At 46.9% G+C, this 24287-nt stretch overlaps 1 protein-coding gene across 3 annotated transcripts; it reads left to right on the top strand.

Annotated features, from left to right (window-relative positions):
* The first annotated feature begins 615 nt into the window (after positions 1-615).
* bs (serum response factor blistered) lies at positions 616-24282 on the top strand. 3 transcript variants are annotated; one of them, XM_025305702.1, is made up of 5 exons: positions 625-1336; positions 4363-4614; positions 11522-11633; positions 15238-15366; positions 17183-24282. In XM_025305702.1, the coding sequence occupies exons 1-5, from the start codon at positions 806-808 to the stop codon at positions 17377-17379; spliced, it is 1221 nt and encodes a 406-aa protein (XP_025161487.1). In that variant the 5' UTR covers positions 625-805; the 3' UTR covers positions 17380-24282. The 3 variants fall into 3 exon arrangements, with proteins under 3 accessions (XP_019700423.2, XP_025161487.1, XP_025161488.1); XM_025305703.1 differs by lacking the exon at positions 15238-15366; XM_019844864.2 differs by lacking the exons at positions 11522-11633; positions 15238-15366; positions 17183-24282 and having other exon boundaries at positions 616-1336; positions 4363-9995.
* Positions 24283-24287: the final 5 nt, after the last annotated feature.

Here is a 24287-nt window from a genome sequence, read left to right on the forward strand (position 1 = left end):
TGAACGACGTCGCCCGAGGGAGACGCGATGCCGAAAGTTCGCACGTAGCCGGGGCGCGGAGAGACGGAGCGTCGTCGGCGGCGGCGGTGGCGGTAACTCGGAAGCGCGCTTATCCGTAACAGCTATCCGCTGTCGGCCGCTGCTTATTTGCGGTCACGTATAGAAACACATCGGCCAGAGGGGGCCGGAAAGGCGTGCAGGAAGCGCTACTGTCAGCTGGATTGGTGTTTCGGAGCGGCGCGCCGTACGATCATTCGAAAAGGAAGGACCACCTCTGTTCACCATATTTGGCAAACTTTCCCTAATATGGTAACGTCTACTTCTAAATATGGCAGCCGGGGACGCCCTCTCGCCGCACGCTGTACCACTGCGCGCCGTAGTCCACAGCCGAATATCGGCGCAACGGAGGAGCGCACGACCGATTAAACGGCCGGGAACGGCAATTCGGAGCCGTAGTGATTTTTCCACGTCGTTTTCGGTGCGAATCCCCGCGCCCCGGCCGCTCTGCCATTACTGCGGACTACTTTTTCACGGCGGCGGCGCGCGCCGCTGGTGGGGGGAGCGGCCGCGGCGCGCAGCGACACGCGCAGGCACAGGCGCTCTAGCACGTAGGTCAAGTTACGATATACCGGAGCGCGCGCATTCAGTTCGCGGAGAGCGCTCGTGCAGTGCGCCTTGTGTTGTCCCGTGTCGCTCTAGATGCTCGATCACGTGGGAGACACTGCGCCGAGTTCCGCACGCGATTCCGTGCACGCGAAGACGCGCCACCGTGGGGAAGGGATTAAATGTGCGCCGCGCGTTCGTAATGGACAACCCTAGCGGCGGAAGAGACGGTCGGTACGCGAGTCTCGGCTACGGCAGCATGGGGATGATCGGGAGCGATGCTGGCACGGAAATTTACGGCCGACCGTCCACCTCCCAGCTCGCCGCGGCGGCTGTGGCGGCGGCTTCTCAAATAGGCCGCGGTGGCGCCACCATGATGGCCGCCGCGGGCGCCGCGACGCCAGGCGTCGGCGGCGGCGGTGGCGGTGGCGGTGGCGGCGGCGGTGGCCCTGTGCAACGGGGTATCAAGCGCACCACGTCCGACGTTTGCTACGACGACAGTAACACGGCGCGACAGGCGCTCTCGCAGTCGCAGGGCATGTCTGGCATGCCCGGCGACTGTGTGCCCGATAATCTCGATGAGTCTTTCACGAGCCTAGGCCAGCCGAAGAAGTCACCCCCCTCGAACGGTAAGAAGACCAAGGGCCGGGTTAAAATTAAAATGGAGTACATCGACAATAAGCTCAGGCGGTACACCACGTTCTCCAAGAGGAAGACCGGTATCATGAAGAAGGTTCGTATTCCTTTGGCAAATCTCGAAAATTACCGCGAGAAATTCGCAGGAGATGATTCGCCGACGACGACGACGATGTCGTCGTCGTTGTCGTCGTCGGATTCGTGTGTCTTCTCTCCGCGCGCATCACTGTGTGTAACTCCTAGAGTGTACGGGAGCGGAGGAGAGACGAAGAAAGAGAGAAAAAGAAAGAGAAAGAGAGAGAGAGAGAGAGAGAGAGAGAGAGAGTGCAACGCGTGTTCGTTCGCTCATTCGCTCGCTCGCTCGCTCGCGCATGTGTCAAGTTGAAAATAGTCAGAGAAACATCGCGTTTCTCCGGCTGTGCCATCCGCGACGCGATAACGAACGGGACGCAGTGAGGTCTTCGAAGTCGAGTCGAGCGAACGCGTGCGCGATTTACGAGTGACAGCGCTCGCGCTCTTCCGCGCGCGCTTCTGGGGCAGGTTGTTCCAATTCCTTGGTAAGTTAACTGATAGTTAAATCACACTTTCTCTAAGTTGAAGGAGAAACAAAGACAAACGTATGATGTAACTATCGGTTAACTTACCAAGAAGTTGAAACAATCGACTGTTTGCTGACGAACTAGCACTCGGCGTGCTTACCCCGTTCAATCTTGCCGCTCGCTTTAAATCCGATCGCGATCTAAAAAGGTCAAAGCGAAGAAACCTCCTCCGTGCTGTTTTTGTCACCGAAATTATCACGCCGCGAATCGCATAATTCGTCTCGTGTCGCGTGCGCGAAAACGTGCGCGCCGAAATAAATGTTGAAATTATGGTCGCACGTGTATCGCGAGACATCGGTATTAACTTTTAACGGAATTAACTTTGCTATCAGAAATCGATTCTGCTTTCAATAACCGGGATTTTACGATCAGAAGCAGGAGTAAATTCCGCGCCGATGTTTCCTCGCGTGCGAGGAGCGCATCGAATCATATCGTGACGAAATTGCATGGAATATTGCGTAATTTTTTAATTACTTTTAAAATTGTCGAAAAGATTGTTTCAGGACGGTCGTTTATTTTTTATCGCGCTCCACGCTAAATACAAAAACTAACTTCTTTCTTTCTTTCTCTCTTCTTCTTTAAAAATATCTTAAATGTTCCTTGAAACATACATGCGTTTCTCAAGCTGATCGGGTTAAACAAAATTAGCTGCCTAAAAAAAGCGACCGCTGATTTCTTTTCGCGAAATCTTTTCTTCTCTCTTTATTTCTCTTTCTCCTTAGCTTCTAATGTTTCGCCTTATTCTCGTTATTGTAAATAAACATATTTACAACGAAAACTATACTTGTGAAAATTGGTAACATGGTACTTTATAACTCTATTTCTTTTTATTTTTACAATCTTTCGAATGTGATATTTTGACAACAACCACGGTACATTTAATGAAAATAATTCAGATGAGTATCTATTTGTCCATCGCACATTTCCATTAATTACTTGAGAAAAAAATTTCATCATCCGCCTACACCTCACGGCGTATTCAATCGGCAGTTATAGTGATTGTAAATGTTCGCGAAGGTAACTTTGTTACAAATTGTATTATAAAACTTGCACAAAACGCGCTAGTCATTATTAACATATTATATCTCATTTTTACCGAGACGCGCATGAAACGCGGTAAAATAGCGTGTATGTGTGTGTGTATGTGGAGTATGCGACACTTTGATATTCTTCCAGGTTTAATTGCACACAGTATTCTTATCCGCGAAGGTAATTCCGATCGTAACAACAAAGTATTACGCATTTCCCAAGTATTTCTTCAGCACTCAGTAGCTCGATAATTGCGAGATTCTTCTGGCGTGGAATGATATCGTGCCTATAAATGACATCGATTTCTTTTATCAGAGGTGGCTATTGTATATGTCGTTCTGTATAGACCAATTCTAGCTGCATATATATATGTGTGTGTGTGTTTTCATTCAGTCCGAAGGAATCACATAGATGTCCAATATTGATTTATTAGCGGGATCGGGCGTTTTTCTCTCGCGTTTTTATTAGCGTCACTAAAGCGGCGTGAAACTCCATCTAAAAAATAGCACGCGTCGTTGAAAGGAGTATAAATATATGATACAGTCAATTATCAGCGCTGTTTACAGCGCTTATTAGCCTCGAAAACCGGCCGCTTCTGTCTCGATGAATATTTACAAGCGTGGAAATGTTGCAAGGGACTTTCCATATATGCGCGTGTATCTCGTGCAGGACGAAGTAAACTCCGGTAAGACAGCCATAGGACTGTAATTTCTTTGTGAATGAGTCATTCTTGTAATTGATATTTTTTTTATATTGATTTTTATATGAGATAATTGCTATTTACACAGTAGTTTATGTGCATACGCTATTCGAAGCTGATGATAACGTGAATATTATATCGTGGCCATCTTACCCGAGTTCGCCCTGTATATCTCGCACGTTCTATCATTTTATCGTTGAAACGTTATCCGATCATCACGTGATGCTGTTTAAACGGCATCAGCAGCATATTATTCGCACATGAATAATCTTCTTCCCGTTTTCCGCGTTAATGGGGAGTTCTTGCAATACCGTCTCTCAGATACGGTAAACGTAAATCGGGAATACTATATTGGTCGCGTACATTGCAATGTTATCTCTGAGCGAATAATGTTTACGTTTACCTTATCGGAGAAACGGTGTTGCAAAAACTCTCTAGTACCTGATATTTCCTCGTTAACGTTGAGCGATCGTGATCCAGCGAGTTTCACCAAGCTTGCTCCGTATGATTTCTCGACACGGAAGGAACATCGGAGATATGCCAGTCTCTTTCTCTCTCTCTCTCTCTCAAATCGCTTCCCGATTTCGACGTTATAAAATATCCGGCCGTGAGATAAGATTTGTTCCCGTCGTATCGCGGCAAAATCGGACACGAGGAAGCGCGCGAAGGAGGGACCAGCACGCGAGTCGAACGCATGAGTGAGGGGTGAGGGGAAGAGGGAGTGGTGGTGATGGTGGTGGTCGAATCTAATGATCATCTAATTGTCTAACGAAGACGCTGATTTCTCGCTTACAGGCGTACGAGCTGTCGACGTTGACCGGCACTCAGGTGATGCTGCTGGTGGCTAGCGAGACCGGACACGTGTACACGTTCGCGACACGCAAGCTGCAGCCGATGATCACGAGCGAAGCCGGCAAAGCGTTGATCCAGACATGCCTCAACAGCCCGGACCCGCCACCCTCGGGCTCATCTGGCGACCAGAGGATGTCGGCGACCGGTTTCGAGGAGACCGAGCTGACGTACAACATCGCCGACGACGAGCAGAAAGTAAGGCAACTGGTGTACGGCTCGCAGCACGGTGGCACGCTGCACGGCGGCTATCCGACCGGGCCTGGTAGCGGGCCAGCGGGGGGCCCGACGGGGCCCCATCCGCCGCCGCCGCCTCCGCCGCCACCGCCGCCGCCGGGTTCGCAGCACGCGCCACCCTCGCACGCGCAGCACGCGCACCTGATAGCGCACGCCCATGCGGCCTCGCCGAGTTCGCACCTCGTGCCGTGCTCGAGCCCGGGACCCATGCTCGGCGCGGGCCCTTATCAGCAGTCCTGCCCCTCACCCCTGCCGCCCCATCACGCCGCATATCATCCCCATATGTCGCACTCGCACCCCCAACGGTAGTACGCGCTCGCCTCCCGTTGCACATCGCCGTCGTCCGGTCATGTCATTCCGTTTTACGCTCTAGATTAGATTCGCCTCTCGTCAGCATCGTCGTCGTCGCCGTCGTCGATGTCGCGTCGGGTCGTCGAGTTTTCGCGGTGTCGTCGCCCGCGAGGATCTTACGCGAGACATGTCGTCGTCGTCGTCGTCGTCGTCGTCGTTGTCTTTGCTGCTGTTACTGCTTCTTCCTGCATCTCGATTCACGATGGGTTCAGCAGGCTTTAGTCCTTGGCCCGAAACTGTGATTTCAGTTCCGGCTAGAAGCGCTCCCCGTTACTGCCTGAATCCTTAAGCTTTGAGCGAGCTTATCAGATGTCGAGGCAACGTGGGAAATGTTTCTTATCAGAAATTGGTTGCGTTCAGAAAATAAAGTGCTCACTGAGCGATTAGTCATTATTGGTCTTTTGGTCCCATTAGATTTTTACATTCAATTAGATTACTGATAACGTTGACGAAGTTTACTCAACCGTTGTGCAACTGTTGTGTCCTCTGAACGCAGCCATTGTAAGACTTGGAGTCAACGACTAAAGATTTACTGCACTTATCGTAGACCGAGCCTTGGGACTTGCATCCAAAGTTTAGAATTTCGCTCCAAGCGATTGGCCGGATATAAAAGTTACTTGCTGCAAATGTTAGCTTTTTGCAGAAAATTCTAGTAATTTTCACATCTGGCCAACCACGCGGGTCGACCTCTCGTCGATACTCGCGTCGATTCCGTTCGATTATTCGACGGATTCGAAAAGGTTTTTACGGGAAATCGAAAATCGATATTTTTAGCTCTGATCCTTAAAGCGCGAATGGTGCCTACAGGCAGTTGACAAACCTATATATATATATATATATATATATATATAATTTAAAAATATATTGGCTTTAAATTCTTCACGGAGATTCCCGTGAGCTCATCAAACAACCGCAGCAGTTTCGACGGTAGAATTACCCGCTCTCTGAAGTGTATCAGTAAAATCACTCTGAAAGGACCAATTAGTAATGGCGGCTGTTCGATGTAGTTGACGAACGTGGATCGGACACGAAAGAAATCGCGCAAGGTGCATGGAAGCCGCCGGAGTTCCATCGCCGCAAACGCGGGCAGTCCGATTTTGCGGGCAGCGTATGACGAATTCGTGTACCAATTTCGCTATGCCATCTTGCATTTTGACCTCCGAAATGAGCGAGATACGAGGCGGAGGAGCAAAGCGAGACGCGCTTCCCGGGGAAATCGGTGGAAACTTAGCGGCTACAATACTAGCTTGATCGCCGTACCAGCGGCACACTTTTGTCGATTCACTTTGAGAGCGTGGTAGTTTGACCCGAGTCTGTGTGACTTCTTCGATCGCACCGAGAGGAAGAGCGAGGAAGAAGAAACGAAACGAAAGATCACACCGACGACATCGCGACGTCGAGTCACGCGTCGATTTAAGAGCGAGAAAAAACTCGCGGAAGGACGATCGGCGATAGTAACATAGGCGGTTTCGCAACGACGTCGTCGATTCGTCGCGTTTTTAATTTTTAATCATTTCGCGCGTTTTCCCTCGTAAGTATTTTAGCGCACGTAGTTTCTCTCTGGGTGTCGTACATCCACTCTGACGTAATTTTTCTGCGGACCGCTGTGCATTACTCGCGGTCGTTCGTACGGCGGTAGACAAACAGACAGAGAGAGAGAGAGGGAGGAGGGGAATCTCACGTATTTATTAAATTTATATACGGTGGGCATAATAGAAATCAACGAGCGAGCGAGCGAGCAACGATCGAGTATTCTTCGGCGTCGGTCGTCGTGTGACGTAAGTGATCGCGCGCGGCCGATTCCGCGCGCAAATCTAGTCCATTCGAACACGTACTTAAATATTTAACGCACGCGCATATATCGTGTCCGCGTATATCGGCGCGCACTTCCCGACGACTTTGCGTCGTCGCGCGCGGAAGGGATTTCGGGAGCGCGTTTATCGCGGCGTCGTTGAGGCGGGAGGACGAATAATACAGCTCGGGATGTTCGCGAAGGGCGAGAAGGGACGAAGCGTGGTGAGACGGGAGGTGACGGGCGGCCGTCGTCGTCGAGAGAAGCCGAGCCCCCGGTGATCGATGATCTCGGGGATGTCCAGAGATGACTGATCGAGAGGCGGACTGTGAAACTCGACGGAACGGTATCGGTCTCGTCGTTCGACGCGTCGTCGCTCTGCGGTGAGCCGTACGTGCCAAGTCCAAAGCTCGGGTGTACTTGATACAATCGACGCGAGTCGGCTCGTGCGAGAGAGAGGAAAAGTATCTTTGTTAATTAATTATGCTGTAAGTTAAACGTAGAGCGTAGCTCATACGGTAAATTACTCGAGCGCGCCACTTGACGTTCGTCCGTTCGTTCAACAGTTTTCTTCTCTCTCTCTCTTTCTCTCTCTCTCTCTCTCTCTCTCTCTCTCTCTCTCTCTCTCTCTCTCTCTCTCTCTCTTCCCCTCTGATCTTTAATACTCTCTCATTTTCTTCTATTTAACTTACACGTATTTATTGAGCCGCGAGTTCATTGACATTTTCCGACGTCGAGGTTTCTTATTTATTCGGGAAGACGAACGAAACGTGTACATATTGTTCTGTAAGCCGACGTTGATCGCAATAGACGGTTGATACGCTCCTCCTTTCGTCGGTCGTTCATAATCGTGTAATCGTGAATATATCGCGTTTGCGGATGCATCGCGAGGTAGGATCGACGACAGAGTTCTCAAAAGGAAACGATCTTCTCCGTTCGTCCTACCTGCGGAGGTGCTTTAAGGACTCTCAGTCTCAGAAGTCAGACGGTATTCGGTGTTCTACTTCTTCACTGCGTAAAGGGAGGCGGGGGGGGGCGTGTTGCGAAGAAGCCGAGACAATCAGTGGCGTGGGTGCGAGACCGGGTGCGAATCTCCGGCGCGGTGCACGCTTTGAAAGTATTGTTGCGCATTTTTTTCTCCGAGCATCGTTGTGTCCACTTCGTTGTTTTTTCTCCCTCCCTCCCTACCTCCCGTCCGCCGATCCCTGTCCCTCCTTCTGTGCAAAGTGTTTGTACCGCAAGTGGCATGCGTAGTATCTTGGAGATTGTTTTTTTTCTCTCGTAGAATAAGTAGCTAGTATTTAGACTATTTCTTAATTTAATCCCCCCTCCGCATTTCCCCGTCCCTCACCCAGCGAGACACACCCTCCATCCATCGACATTGTGCATGCGTATGTGTGTATGTATTGTTTGTTGATAATCTGTATTATATACCGTGTTGGAAAGAAGTGAAAGAGACCGCCTAGAGCAGCAAGTGAAGCGGGAATGGAGATATAGAGAGGAGAGCGATACTTCTTTATGGATCCGATCAAATAGATGTATAGTAACTATAATCTGTCCCCCCCTCCCCCCCCCTTCCGCGTCGACATTGCAGAGTACAAATAATAATTACAATGATAATACAATCTTAACGATAATCTGCGAGTAAAATGCGGCTTCCATGACTAGTTTGTATCTCGTAATGTTTGTACATACAGCGTAACTGTAAAATACTGTGATAATATTTATATATTTTTACGCAATACACGCACACACAATACACACGCATACATATACATACACATACGTACTCGATACACACAACCTCCTTCGATAATATAGTCCATACGATTATTATAGTCGGTCGAACCTTATCACTTGCGCCGATAGACTTCCATTATGCTCAACATTGTCGATGTCACGTTTCGCAATCGCGGTAACCAGGTGCCAGGTAGGTATCTCCAGAAATTGCTGGAACTTCGCGACTTGTACTCGTGCAAACAATACAACTCCCGCAGCTGACCAAGGGTGTCCCTTTCGAGATGGAGTGGCACGCGCCGCTCGGAATTTCAGATATCAATGAATGGCGACTTCCGCGACAGAATCCACCTCTGACTGCTTGACTCGGGATATACTTAGATTAACGATTCAGAAACGTTCCGTGAAACGTGCGTGAAAGAGAAAGAGAGACTCATGCTTCATTTCTGAGCATCGTTCGTGAAATTCGTGAGAACGAAAGAGGTGCGCAAGGTAGGTTTGCGTTCCGAGATCGAACGAGAGAAGCTCGATCTGATAATCGCGACGGCGACGTCGTGTCGATGAGAGACTAAGTTATCAAGGCGGTGAAAATCGCCCGAGGGAAAAACCGATCGGCAAGATGGCGTCGCTACTTAATTCCATTATGCTTGTGGTGAACGCGGGTAATCGTAATCGCACAGTCTCCACTTCCGGTCCACGGAAAACGTCCGTAGAGTAAGACTAGTTAATGCGTACGCAAATTATAAATATTGTATTTTAAAATACAAAACGATGATGACATGCGTTTGTTGTACGTCTTGATGATTTCATTCTCGCGGGCCGTGAAAAGAGCGCTCTCGGAGAGGGCGAATAATCGTCGCGCTCGTGCGCGCATGACACGTGTGAAGCGCGTGTGTCCTGCGAGGAAAACCGTTTCTCCTTCCCGCCCCACCTTCAGCGTGCGCGCACAGACGCACAGACCGAGAGGGCACCGAACGACGCGCGTGTCTGCCACGATGAGATCGTTCTACATTCCGCGTCGCAAAAAAGATGCCCCGCTAACGAGCGGGTTTATCAGGTCGGTGAACGATCTACGCTCGGGACGCGCGAATAGCCGGCGGCGAATCTTTTTTCCACGTCTTTCACGAGGATAGATCTTCCAAGGGGTTGCCCTCTTCCACCATTCGCGGCTCGGACTCGGTGATCGGTAGATGGCGCCTCGAATGAGGGCGCGCGATCGCCCTCGGTACCGGAAGCGGCGCGGAGCTTGTGGTACCGGAGGAGCCCGGGAAGAGGATCCGAGGGAGCGCGCGAGGTCGAAGTACGATTTATCATTTAACGGCGTAGCGACGTCGCTCGACAAGTGGCCGTTGGATCGTCGGGGTTGCGGACGAGGAAGACGCGTGTCCAGGTGTACCCGCGGCTTTCGCACGCGCGGAGAGAGAGAGAGAGAGAGAGAGAGGACGAGAGAGCGCGACAGTAAGGGAGAGGGAGAGGGTGAGGGCAAAAGAGAGACCGAAAGAAAGGTGGAAAGAGAGAAAGGAACAGCGCGAACAGGCCCGAGAGATGCCCCTCGAAGAAGAAGAGAGAGGCCGCGTATACGCACGCACGCACGCACGTACGTACGCGCGGGCACGGAAGGTGGAAGCGGAGTTCCATATACGGTCACCTTTGTCAAAGCCCGGTTGTCGCCATATACAGGCAATGTTCACGATGGCAGACACTTATATAGAGTCCGACTTAAGAGTCAGGAATGTTGCTTTTTGTCGCGCCTTCTCTACCGCACGCACGCTCGTGAACGGTAGATGGTAAATGGCGGGGTAGGAAAGGCGGCGGGCGAGCCAGCAGCAGCAGCGTCGTCGTCGTCGTCGTCACGACCGCGGGCCTTTCGAGCTTTCCGATTGGTACCGCGACCGCCCTCAACGGCGACGACGACGACGACGACGGCGGCGGCGGCGGCGGCGGCGGCGGTGCTCTCGCTCCCTCGCGAGTGACTCGCCGGATGAAACGGTAATTAGCACAGATGCGGCGTCGGGAAGCTCGTCTCGGACGTGATTCGGCAGTTGCACGCGCGACATCGCGGTCTTCAAGGTACACAGTTGTACGCACTGTTTTTTAGCGCGACACACAGCGGCGAGACTCCTGCGACGGCCGCGAAAGGTGCCGAATGCGTTTAATCCGCCGCTGTCGTCACGCAAACGAGTCTCACGGGCTGCGGACTCTGCGCAAATAGTAACCGCTCTCGTCGACTAGGGAAGAAGCGCCAAGGGGAGAAAGTCGCGTCGCCGAGAGGCGAGGAGCATCGAGGGCCGCGCGAGTAAATTCGCGAGAGTCTCCTCTGCGAGTATACCATGAGAGGAGTCTGCGAGATGGCCATATAAGGAGCGCGAACAAGCTCGCGCATCTCTCTCTCTCTCTCTCTCTCTCTCTCTCTCTCTCTCTCTCTCTCTCTCCCTCTCCCTCTCTCTCTCTCTCTTTCTCTCTCTCGCTCCCTCGCTTTTTCTCTCTCTGCTAGATAGGTAGGTGGGTAGGTAAACATCGAGTAACATTACATCGATGCTGTAACTTCTCGGTCAACGATGCCAGTGTAATACAAAGCATGTTGTGTACAACAATTACATCGTCGAGTGGGGAGTCGCGAGGCTGATGTAACGTTACCGTTATTCGATGGGTTTACTGGGTAGCTGAGTAGGTAGGTGGATAAATAGATGGATAGGTAGGTGGGTTCACACACGTACACGCGCATATATACATACGCACGCGCACACACACACACACACACACACACACACACACACGATGATAAGTACATTTTCTGTCGGTGCGTTTACTCGTTGTTCGGACCGTCAACCGGGACCGATCCGTCGCTACATGAGAAAAAGTGGACGCCCGCTCGTTCACCGGTTCCCAGCTTGCCCCTGCCCCCTCCCCCTCCCCCCGTCGTCCCCCAATAACCACGCGCACTCATCGCAATTTTCGATAATCCAAGCTACCGCTTCTTCGTTTCAGGAGGATGGCGCGTCACCCAGATCCGACGTTTGCGCCAATGAAAGCGACGGTGACACCAGCGACGGCGACTCTCCCGTCGTCTCTAAGGACCTCGCTAAGAGCAGCCACTCGGGTGAGTCTCAACTCGCGCGACTGTCGTGGATGCGAGCACTTGTTTTCTTTTTCTTCCTTTTCTTTTTACCTGCGCTTGCATTAGAACGGCCGACGAAATCTGCTCTCCCGTCTCGACGAGGACGAAGATTGTCACGGAGACGGGGATGGATGTGCATTATGTCGGCTAGATCTGGAGCAGATTTGGTCGTGCCGAGTACAATAGCTTCAAGCTAAGATTTTATGCCGGACGATCGCGCCGATTTTGTTTGTCGCATTAGCCCGAGCGGAAACATCCGTTTAGCGACGTGAAGCTACAACGTGTTGCGTTACTCCATTTCTACATCTCGCGAAACGATTCAGTTCCCATTCGTTCCTTAATTGAGCAAATTGCGACGACCGAATGCGCGCCTTCATGTGCAGATCCTGCCGACGTGAGACTCGAGCTTTTCTCGCTTCAAAAAAGAAATACATGTATACATACATATCTTTGTCTTTATATCGCGCTGTACACGAGATCGAAATTGACACTTGAAAAAGAAAAGAAAAGAGAGAGAGGAAGATTCTCAAAACGTCAAAGTCGAGTGGCAGCTTCGCGGGGCACCCACACCGTCCTCCGCCGCGTCCAATTATCGGCGATACCATTCGTGTCGCGGCTGACCCCATCGCGCGCTGATAACGAACAGCTGTTCGGCCGGACAGCTCGCGTAGCTCAGGTAGGTGAATAGAGACAGGTATAAACACACACCGGTGGCGGCGGATAGACGCGAGAGGGAGAAGATAGATAGAGAGAGAGAAAGGAAAGAAAGAAAGAGATAGATAAACAGTGTAGAGGAGGAGGAGGAGGAGGCGGTGGGATACGGAGAGGAAAGAGGGAGCAGAGCGTGAGAAAAGGTGGGAGGGCGGAGGAGGAGGAGGAGGTGACGAAGGAGGGGCGGGAGGGGGGGGAGAGAGGACGTTTAAAATGCGAAAGGCGTGCGAGCGATGACGGGGTTATCCGTGTAGGGAGTCCGTAAGGAGTCGGCACGACCGGCGATGACCAAACTTAGACGACAACGCGCTGCCTAACTGGGAAGTAGGATCCGGTCGAAAGCCGCTCTCCGTCGGGGCTACCGATGCAGGTGTACACATAAATATCGATGCTAATGTGTCGCGTAGATGCCATTCGCCGTGCTGCCGATCGCCGCGCGGCGCGCGATCGGACGCGCTTTTTTCTCGCGATTCGCCGGCCGGCCGCGGCCGCGCGCTCGTCATCGTCGGCGATGTCCTCGTCGCCGGCCACGAATTCGATCGTATCGAACGCTTATGCCTCGCTGCATCCGAACTGCAGCGGCGGACAAGTGTATCTGTGTGTGTGTGTGTGTGTGTACGATATATGTAGATATATATGTATACGTACATCCCTGCGGTATAACGAAGGCGCGTGCGAGGTCTCATTAGTATGGGATCTCGAATGGATGATGGACATGCTTGCGCGAGTCACATTAATTAGGTGCGAGCATTTCTCCGGAGGGTTATTGCGCACGGAGCGCATACGAGAGAGAGAGAGAGAGGGGGAGGGCCTGTTGTTGGTCTGTTTTGCCCGTGCACACGGTCGTTCTTCGAGATCTGGCTTTCGGACGCGCCATTTGACGGACTTCGCGCTGACTTGGATGATGATATACGCGGGGAATTTTCCGAGAAGATATCGGCAATCGTGCGCTGAGAAAGTACCATAGCTACACACTCACAGTACCCCAAACATTTGAAGACAGAGGCTCATATTCTGTACTCACTGTTTCATCGTGTCAAAAAGAACTATAAAAGTGGCTTGTAAGCCTCCTGATTCCGAGCCATTTTTAGAGTCACTTTCAGTGATGAAAGAGGCTTCAGAATATAGGCCAGAGTATTGTACGCGCGGTATAAATTTTCATGTCGTAGAATCAAGACGACACCCGCGCGCGGACTGTTAATTGATTGTTACAATAAATATATAAATTTGCACTTTTTTTTTACGTGGATGTGTCCCAGTCACGCGAGACAGTGTATCATTCAATAAAAATGTTCTCCTCGTATTAACGCGCGCTGGTCAAGAAGGACGAGTATATTAACGATGCCTTTGTGAAGGCTGACAGATTCATAGCTGTGCATACGAGGAAGTATTCAGCCGCAGGAAATATAAATTTTTTTTCTGGGCATTCAAAGGCACGTGCTAACACGAGATAAATTACGCTTTATCCAGGCGAAACTTGACTGGCACTTTAATCCAGTAGACGATTAAATATCGAGTAATTATCACAAACAGAGATTGCAGTTTCAATTAACCCACCGGCTTTTTGGCGAAAATGAAAATCAACTGAGATAATGTTAAAATGACGAATGTCATTAAAATGATGAATGCTGTTAATTTCAGAAGTGTGGAACAGTCTTATTATTAAACAAGTTACAGATTGACGTTCTATGTAACATCTTGTTTGAAATAACAATAATTGCTTTTGACCCATAAAATATTTTAATTTAATTTATTAATAAATAAATATATTAATTTGACTTATTTCAATTTTTTCATATAGATTTTTCTGTAAAATCTGTATGCATCTACTACGCTTGCCAACCTTGTGTAATCTTTGTCAATCTTTATAAAATATCCATTTTTAATGCGCAAATTTATCGGCCCGAAACATTCGAGTAACAGCTATACAAAATAGATGATTACGAACCACAAGTCTATTTATATAATTGTTACGAAGGACTATAAATTCCAGGATCATTCTACATCCGCGGTGTGTGTAAGCTTTTGCGCAAAAAATTGCATTCATTATTTTAACATTGACTCGGTTAACGCTTAATTGCGCCGAAAGCCTCTCGGATATGTTCATTTGGAAGCCTTTCACCGAATGCCAAGAATCACAGCATGGAATTTTTCAGAATTACATGCCGAATGAGTATGTTTTTAAAATCCTTGTCCTTTCTGTAATTAAAATAATGTCGGAATACTGCTAAACCGGTTTTCAGTAAGTGATCTAACGACCAGCAGACGCAGGGATTGTTTCTCCTCTCGGCGCTTTCACTCCATGAAAAGTTACCGTATTTTTCAGAGAAACATGCATGTGTAATGCGGTAATTTATGTTAAATAGGAAATACGGTGAATCAGAGCGCAGTCTCGCACTTGGGTGGTCTGGATTCGAGTCGCCTCGGCCGTCATTCCTAAGTTTTTCCATAGCGACGCACCTACATCCGTAGCAAGCGGGAACGAGTTTAGCGTTATGTTGCGAACGATAAATCCCATCATTTCGGTGTGTAGACACATCGTGCTCGAAGCCTCTTCATCCTCATTTGTATCTTTGCATTTCCTAACCATTGTCAAACACGTGACACGACACGACACGAGACAACACGACGATCGACCGGCCGAGAAGTGTCGGTCCCTTCTCGTCAATTTTCGTTCGTCAATTTGTCAATTCGTCGCATCATACCGCGATACATCCGAGCCACCAAAATCCGACGTACATTCGCTAACGTTTACTAACACTCGCTGCGAACACTCGTGCGAAGAAGCGCGATTATGAATTCTCTCGACACACGTCGGTGCTCGGCGCATACAGCTACTATCATACATGCTCTCAATTGCTCTTTGGTTTCCTAGGAAATGTGCCTTCGTTCTCTGCAGGGATTATGTACCAGATGCCTCAGAGTGTCATTTATTCGCCCAGTCCAGGGGTCTTGCTCGGCATAGGACAAAACGGGCAACCGGTGCAAATATCTCAGGACGGAGGTAGGTTTCTTCTCGCCGCCGCGGAGAACGCGGACTTTACGTAACGCACGGCGCGGCGCGGCGCGCGCGTTTCGAAACATCCTCGCGCGCTCGCGCGACTCTTGAATTTCGCGTACGCGCGATCTAACGACGAAGGATACGGGAGCAAATGGAAGAAAGAAATGGTCCATTTCACGCTTGCATATGCAGGCGCGCACTCGGTCTTCTTCTTGGATAAGACTCGCGGAAATCGCTCGCGCGCTTCTGCGGATGCGTCTGAATCACCAGCGACGTCCGGCGAATATAATTGCGCGTCAGGCGCGAGATTGTGACTAATAATTTTGCATAATGCTAATAACCGGCCACCTGTAATGTCACCGATAATGCGAAAATAAATGCATAGCGCGCGCGCGCGCGCACGCGTGTCGGCGCGCTCGGGGGAGAAGCTTGCAGGAGAAGCGCGAACGGATCCTTTGCTGTAATTCCACCATTAGAACGGTCTGCAATAGGTAATATTACTATATTACCTTGTTATTTATTATTACAAACCTATCGATAATATTACTGTACATAAGTCCTTAGTCGTTTGCTCTAAGGATGACCTTCAGCAATTCTACACCCAAAAGAAAGTATTCTATTTGTAAGGTGATTTTTCCCATAGTCTCATATTCCAAGCGAAGCCTTTTACAGAAAAAGGATTCTTCTTTCGACAAAGCGATTAAAATCTTTCCTTGAACCATTCATCTAAAATTTATTAGATATTATTCCAACTGTTTCCCTCTTATTTCAAGAGGATTTTTTTCTTATATCAATTAATTCCTCTTATATGAAGAGAAATATGTTGATTTGAATGTCGGCTTCTTTTGTTCAGTCATGCTCTACATCCAGACATGAACGAAAAAACAACCATATGCTCATGGGTCAGAATATTTGGAACGCTTTTTAAGAAAGGTATGTGTGTTGCTGTGACATATAACGAAGATAATTTATCCGAATATTTGGTCAAGTACAGTTTATAATCTATTGCAAGAAGTTAAATAATATATTCTTTCTTTTAATTATGTTTCATACAATTGGTGATGATGAACATCTTTGTAGCTATGAAGTCCATAACAAAACTGATTGGAAATTTGTTTGTTATGATGATCTTGTTTCATTCGTGCCTAGTTATTGTAGAACTGGGGCCAGAAGTACATCTATATGTATATATATATATTACTTTTCGCTATACATTATGATAATTTTTTCAAATTAACTAGTATAACCAGTAAGAATAAAGTACAGTAAGAATAAATAATAATCTTAAAAAAAGATTAAATAATCTACGTACAAGAGAAAATTTATATTAAAATCAATAAAATTTGCATTATATAATAATCCCTTTAACTTTAAAAATAATGTGTTTATAATATTTTCCTCTTAATCTTCGAAAAGAATCCTCTTGAAGCCGTATATAAGAATAAAATCCCCTAAAATTTAGATTATTCCGCTCGTTCTGAAATTACTTTTTTTTGGGTGCAGTTAATTTAACCAACTCGAGTCATTAGGATTACCAACATGGAAACTAAGGGTGTCCTTTTTCGGGCAGCATTTCGGGAAACGCTCTTAGCCGAAAATAAAGTCGCTGCTTAGAACTTACAGCAAAAGGCTAAGGCTTGCTACAGCGATCGTAGATCGAGAGGAGAAAAGAGTAAAATAAAGAGAACGAACGAAACAATTGTCCACGGAAGGATCGGATGGGAAAAAAAAGAGAGAGACGTCGGCGCGAGGCGTTTTCCGCAGTAGTTCCGCGACTACGGTGTGTCTCATTTGCTTTTCCCTTGCGGCTTCCTTATAGGTACAGTGGCATCGGTGAACTCGTCGCAATCGAGCCAGCCGTTCATCACGATACCATTAAACGTCGCGATGAGCGCGGCGGGATTGTCCTTACCGGTGACCTCCAGGATGACCTTATCGTCGCCGACCGCGCGATCGCCCACGACGGCGTTGTCCACCTGCGACTTGCCGTCCGATCTGAGCAAGGATCGGGAGTAACCGCGAGCGGCCGCTGCCTGCGAGGAGGATGATCTGACTCTGCGAGCTGGCTCCGCTCGCTCTCTCGTTACCATGGCCGGAAGTCATCGCGCTCGCGAGCGCGTGCGAGCGAATCGTCATGCGGAAGCAACGACCTGCGAATATCTATCTCGACGCTTGCCGGACTCGCGAACCGGATGACGTCCGGCAGGTCTAATGTCGAGCAGGACGAGCAGCATCGCTATGAGCCTGTCCTGCTATCGTGAGTGGGATTCTTCGCCCTTTTTCGCGCTCTTCGGAGCATGGACGTCTTTATTACACTTCCGTATGAGAAACTACAATCGACAGATGATGATAATAAGGACCTGCGGAAACAATATTCACGCATTTCTCTTTTCGCCAATGCGAGGTTGCGAATATACAGGAGGAAGGAAGATCTCGTCTCGTGCACGGGAAAAAAGAACTCGGTTCGTGTAACTGAACAGAGCGCGCATGGGATCTTCGTTATTGTGACTGAAGATGTTCAGTCTGAATAGCTAGCTGCATTGAGATAACTGGGGGCAAGTCTCTGACAAAAATCTACCTGTTCTCATAGCCGAATTCTCTCGTCCGGTCCCTAGGCGACGGGAAATTTCGGGAAGTTACGCTAACGGAGTTTTGTTCCTTCCTCCGTGTATGAGTGCGAACAATTATAATAGCGAAGCAACAGCGACGCTTCTCTGCCAATGCAGCAAATCGGATAGATCGAGGGTCGAATGATGAATGAGCTTTTCGCTAGTCAAGCGCAGAACGTGATCGCAAAATAAGAGAAACGGCGGTCGATGCGTGCACGACTACTTTAACAACGGAAAAAGATCTCGGTTCGTGTAATCAAACGGTGTAACCAAACGAAAGTTCGGTGACGAGAAACGCTTCCTATAGACTTCTATACATAGATCGAGCGCTTTCACAAGAGGCTGCAAAGACTTAGTTAGATATATTCCTAGAATGTCCTGCCGGTACAAGTATTCGATCTTTGGGCAGCTGTGACTCCTCCTATTGAGGCACTCTGTATAACTTTCTTCAACAACAGGAGTCAAGCTAGGAAAAGGTCGTGGATACGCTCGTGGATAATGGAAAGGCGGCACAGCTACCTTTCAAATTTCATCTTCAGACACTTCTTGATAAGAAGTATATGTCTATCTATCTAAATCTATGCTGTTGCCGCCATCGAAAACACCCGTTTGAATATTTGGCTGCACTCAAGATTTGGGGGCGGTTGACTGCGTGTGCATTATTATTGTAAATGACTACCAGATGTCTGAACTTCCTCCTAATCCAAAGCCAATTTCCAATCAACTAGGAATCTCTTACAGGAGTCTTTTTATTTGGTTAAATGATATAATTTTTCAACGCTACAACCGAGTTTCCCTTTCTACTGAGATAAAAAATTAGTCATTGTCGGCGCCGATTGTGTCATCTTGTTTTAACAAGAAAGTAGTAATCGCAGTATGCGTATAAAAATACCCTACAGTAGCATTTATAAAAAAAAATGCACTTTTCCTGGCAATAGTTCCTTCAAGGGTGCGATTACAGATGCAAATACCAAAAATTCCCGGTGCGGCCTCCAGGCGGCAAAAATTCGGTCAGAGGAACCAGGCTTTCTTTTGTGCATTAGATCGTGCAACTTTCCAAGAACAAAGCCGTGAGAAATGGAAAAATCCACGCAATCAATTCCACGAATCTAGCGTAACACGTGTAAAGCTTTCGAGCAACGGAAATGTACAACTTTTCACCTTTCACTCCCTTTCTGCCTTCTGCTCCCAGGGAAAAGTTGCACGATCACCGTTCAGATCGATCGGACATTTCGCGAGCACGGGCGATCGCCTGGCGAGCAAGCTCGTCGTTTTGTCTCGTAGATGCGATGTTATGTTTAATGCGCGTTGAGGTAGAAACACGCGCGTACTCGCCGGCGTTAGACGGCCGAATCTGCTCCGCTGGCGAGCGTCCAAGTACGCGGCAAGTGGGCAGTGTGGTTTAGTCAATACGTTATTCGGGCATTCGTCGATCGTTTTGTATCAAGGAATAGAAACTTGAACTTTCCTCGAGCGCGATATATATGTCGGTGACATCCCACCCCCGAGCTCATACTATCGTAACGCTAGCGATCGCACTTATAAATACCCGACGCCCAGAACGGAAAAATGCGGTTCCGCGCGCGCTAGAGACGAACTTCGGTAGCGCGTGTGTGTGCGCGCCGAGAACGTTCACTGCCAATTATGAGACTGACACCGCGTGTATAAAATGCAATATCCGTCGCGCTCAAACGGCCGCGTCGCGTTGCTTTTCGGCATGCCGGGTGGCTCCACTCGCGTAGCCCCGCACGTAGCGCGATTATTGCAAACTCATCATCACACCGCGACATATTCGCCGTGCAATGTCAACGAGCTGTCCGAGGGGAAAGAGGAGAAGATGAAAAAACCGCAAACGGCATTACGCAGGTGCGCGCGATGCGGTCGCGCCGCGGTAAAAAGGATCGCGTGCGTCACCTCCTTCGAGGCAGCGCGAACGACACTTGTGAAAATGGATGGCTATCCTCCTCCGGAAAGTTTTTGTCCGAACGATATTATCTCGTCGAAACGCACGTTGGCGATAACGTCGTTAGGTGGGAAACGCAGGGAACTTTTTTTCCGGGCTGGCGATAGTACGGATTAAAATTGTCGCTCGTACGTGAGTCTTGTCTACAATTGTGGAGATGCATTGGGCTTCAAAACCGTTTGGGCAGTTCTTTTTTAACCCTCTGCACTCGGAGCCCTCTCGCGCGTTACCTACCAACAGCTCGGCGGCACCTTCGTAGGAAAATGTGCAAACAAGAATCGCGTCATATTAAATAGTGCAGTTTTGAAAGCAAGTAATTTATTGTAATGATATTTGTTTTATATGAATCTTTAGACGTTAAGGAACATATTTATGACAAAAAAATCAAATCATTTCATATCTTATATTTTTGTAATGTGTGGAAACGTCTGAAACAGTCATCGATATGTATTGCAGGTTCCTTGATACATGTACGAAATGTACTTACACACTTATCTTTCTTGTACACACTTATCTCGCTCGCTTTCTTTACGTGTTGACATTAGAGAAGTATCGACACTGTGAATGCACTTCATACGTTCTCTTTTTAGATGACACCGGCTGATATTTGTTTACACATATCTCAGTATATATATACCATATTTTTATTTGATTTTTCGTGACATTTGAGTGAAACTTCAAGAAAACATGCATTTCTGAAAAATTTGCGCTCGCATAAGGTCATCATGTATAATCACTAATAAAATCTCTGTCCTTTCAGAAAGGACATCCGAGTGCAAAGGGTTAAGTATTAGGGCGACCTCGTCGAATTAACAATGAAATTAATAATGAACCAAACCGGGTTATGAGACCGGAAATTCTATTTCCTTCAACGGACGCGTTTTGATTTCTTCTTCATTATCACGTTGATTCGAGCAAACTTTCTTCTCCGTGTATATTCTGTATTTTCGAAACTTATAAAGACCACGTTGCACGCTGACATTTTTGCAAGATTTAGAATTGATTTGGAAATGATCTGCACCATACGTTTGGCAAAGATCCGGATCACATTCCCTGACAGCCAGATAACAAGGACACTGCTTTGTATCGCCTTGCACCTACAGTCAGGAAATCTGTTCTGGCATTCGCTGCTGCACTGATAAAACTTCTCGCAGAAGTTTTGTGCTTGTATACATGGGTATGAATTATCACACTGACGGCCGGGATGATCACAAGGTGCAAAATTGTGCACGTGATTAGCACCTATTCATTCAAATGAAATGTACGAATTAGAGGCAAATAAGATGAGGGGATAGTATAAAATTTAACATACCCGAGTCCTTCTTAAGTTGTATTTTCCGGCAATGCATAGACCACAACCGATGCTTTTTGTCTTTTTTCACGGCGGTGTGAAGTCCTTGAGATTTTCTGTAGCAAGAATATCTGAAGCTTCTTTCTGCGTAAATTCATAAACTTTCTTGCATGTTTTTGTTAATAATCATTTTTGTTAATGATCATTTTTGTTAATAATCATACTTCTTAATCAATCACTGATGTGTAAAAAGATATCACTAATGTGTATCCCACTGATGATGACGATGTACCGATGTTGCGTACTTAATATATGTATATATTTTTAATCAATCATTGATGTTTAATCAAAAAAATCCTAATCAATCACTAATGTACATCCCACTGATGACGATGCACCGATGTTGCGTACTTAACCCACTATTTCTTCCCAATGTTGCGTACTTAACCCACTATTTCTTCCCAATGTTGCGTATACGCGACACGAAGTTTAACTTCACAAAATGCAATCAAAATGAACTTATTTCACAATTAGTCTAACACTTCGTAAAAAAAAATAATTACTGATGTCAGTAATTAATTATATAAACTTCGTGTTGCGTGTACGCAACATTGGGAATAAATGGGTTAATGTATTTGTATTTGATTGTACACATTTTAATTGAGACATGGCTTCTCAACTTGATCGGAGAAGTCGTCGGTCTCGTTATCCTTTGTGAATGTCCGCTTCGTTAATGAAATAGACTATATGTGGAGTCCGGGTTTTCTGCCAACGACCAGTGCCAATACGCGTGAGTTCTGTCATACGCAGCATTGCGGAGAAGACCGGTGCACGACGGATTATAGCGACATTTTTAATCATCCCGAAGTTGTCCGCGTGCTTCGTCGCAAGCAGCAGAATCGACAAAAGCGACAAAAAGCGCGCGCGCAAGCCGGGAAAAACGATCTTTCGAAATCGAATTCGCGCCTGCGAAGGTGCACGTCGATCCCGCGTAAAATTTAGCTCTCACTCAACCAGTCATAGACACACAAATGTTAATTTATATGAACAATGGAAACAGGAGACGTCGATAAAACGGTCACACAGAAGTAGCGGAAGCAATTTGTGTTCTCTACTGAATATTTCACCTCGCTATCGATGATACACACATACACACATACACACACACGTGGCAAGAATAATTTCACTGTAGGTAGACACTTTCTATCGCGACACACATTAAACGGAAATATTCACGAAGAATATCATCGAGATCTGCTCACGACTTCTTTCAGTTAGTGCGTAGTTTCGTGTTACCTTCAAATGGTGGAAGAAGCAGATCTCGGCCAGAATAGTTATATTGTAACTGTTACTGGTTACGGTGATAATATTCAAACTAGTACGACCGTGATATCCAATTTGTGAAAATAAAAAATACGTATGTTTTATGAAGCAAAGAGGGGGAGAGAAAGAGGAAGGGAGAGACGGGAAATGTCATAAGTCCTATGGATCTGTATAAATTGCGGCGCGAAAAGGACTCGGATTTGTATTTACGTGATCTTTGCTGTTACTACATAATTTCGTGATAAATCACACGTACACGAAACTATGTTGTCAACGGTGATTCACACCACGTCTCGCGATCGTCGGTCGACGTAAACACACGGGACAAGGTCTGCCGCGACGTGAATTATGCCAAAATGTGCAATATTTTAAATACTTCAAGATCAAGGCCCGATCGTTGTTGTTTGGCGGTAAACGTTCGGCGTAATCTGTAATTCGCTGATAATCGCGCGAACCGAGATGCATGTGTAGTGTGGATAAAGGTACGCGACGGTTGAAGTGAGGTATCGCAATATTAAGTTACTCGTATGTACGACTTGAGTTTCTTTTAATGCGAATTAAGAATTTCTCTAAACAAGATGACATGTAGTTATGTGATTGATACTATGTTACTATTGTATGTATAGGATTTATCAATAATTATTTAAATCATTTGTATGATTGTGTTAATTTATCGCTGGCGAGTGTTGTGTGTAAACTCGCAACGCGCGTCTCTATTCACGTATGTGTACTTAACGCAAAATAACGAAGAGCTCTCCTGTTACTTTATCACCTACGCTACCAGCTTTACTAGTCTTACGCGTACGCTTAAGATGTGTTTGATTCCTTCGGTTTATTAATACGTAAACGTTAATAAAAATTTGTTAAATATTTCGTCAGGTCGTGAGCACTTGCATTGAGACATGTGATTGGTATCTTCATAATTTCGATTGATAGTGAGAGAGACACAAATAGATCGTAACGAATTTGAGAGAATGTGGAAAGACGTGGAGGAGCGTTTTGTTGTTGAATGTTAAATATTTGACGAATCCGTGGCGGAACGAGACATTTCAAGTAGTTTAACCTTCGGAGTGCACGGGATACTTTAGAGCTCTGAACTGAACAATCGCTAAGAAACGAAACACTTTGGATGATCGTGCGGCGATTGATGAAGAAAGAAAGTATCTCCTTGAAAAGTCAGAAGCGATGAACTGAGACAAATAAAATATTATTTATCACCGTCGCTACAAAATATGCAAAAAAGGACAAATATCATCCGGTAAACACTCGAGAGGTTTGGACGATGTTTAGAATTTCATCGAAAGGCGTGTAATATTATCTGAAACAGTACAAACTTCTAAAAGATGCCTTAAAGGTCCGGAAAAAACAATTAAATATAGTTATATATGAATTTTGTTTCCAGATGTATTTATACGTAATTATATAAATTATGGAACGAAATGCTGTTGTACAAATGTAATTAAAGTAACTTTATGCCAGCCCGTGATATGGACATTTAATCGAATAGAACCATTTTTCTCTTCTCTTTGTTTAATAGCGTTTTCTCTCTCTTTCTCTCTCTCTCTCTCTCTCTCTCTCTCTCAATTTTATACGATTATGTACATGATTATATAGAAACAAAATTCACACATAGATCATATATAATTATATATAATTTATGTGTCATTTTATATAATTATATATAATTCTTTTTGACCGGAAATGTTCGAAAGAAGTCTTGTTTTTTTTTTTTTGTAGA

Source organism: Harpegnathos saltator, unplaced genomic scaffold (assembly GCF_003227715.2).
Source record: "Harpegnathos saltator strain DR-91 unplaced genomic scaffold, Hsal_v8.6 scaffold71, whole genome shotgun sequence".
NCBI lineage: Eukaryota > Metazoa > Arthropoda > Insecta > Hymenoptera > Formicidae > Harpegnathos > Harpegnathos saltator.

What these genes read in the sequence shown, in the direction of transcription:
- bs (XM_025305702.1), top strand. Translation starts at nt 806, where the DNA reads ATGGACAACCCTAGCGGCGGAAGAGACGGTCGGTACGCGAGTCTCGGC. An exon ending in CGCTAAGAGCAGCCACTCGG is followed by an intron (nt 11,634 to 15,237) that starts GTGAGTCTCAAC and finishes TTGGTTTCCTAG; the next exon opens with GAAATGTGCCTTCGTTCTCT. An exon ending in GCAAATATCTCAGGACGGAG is followed by an intron (nt 15,367 to 17,182) that starts GTAGGTTTCTTC and finishes GCTTCCTTATAG; the next exon opens with GTACAGTGGCATCGGTGAAC.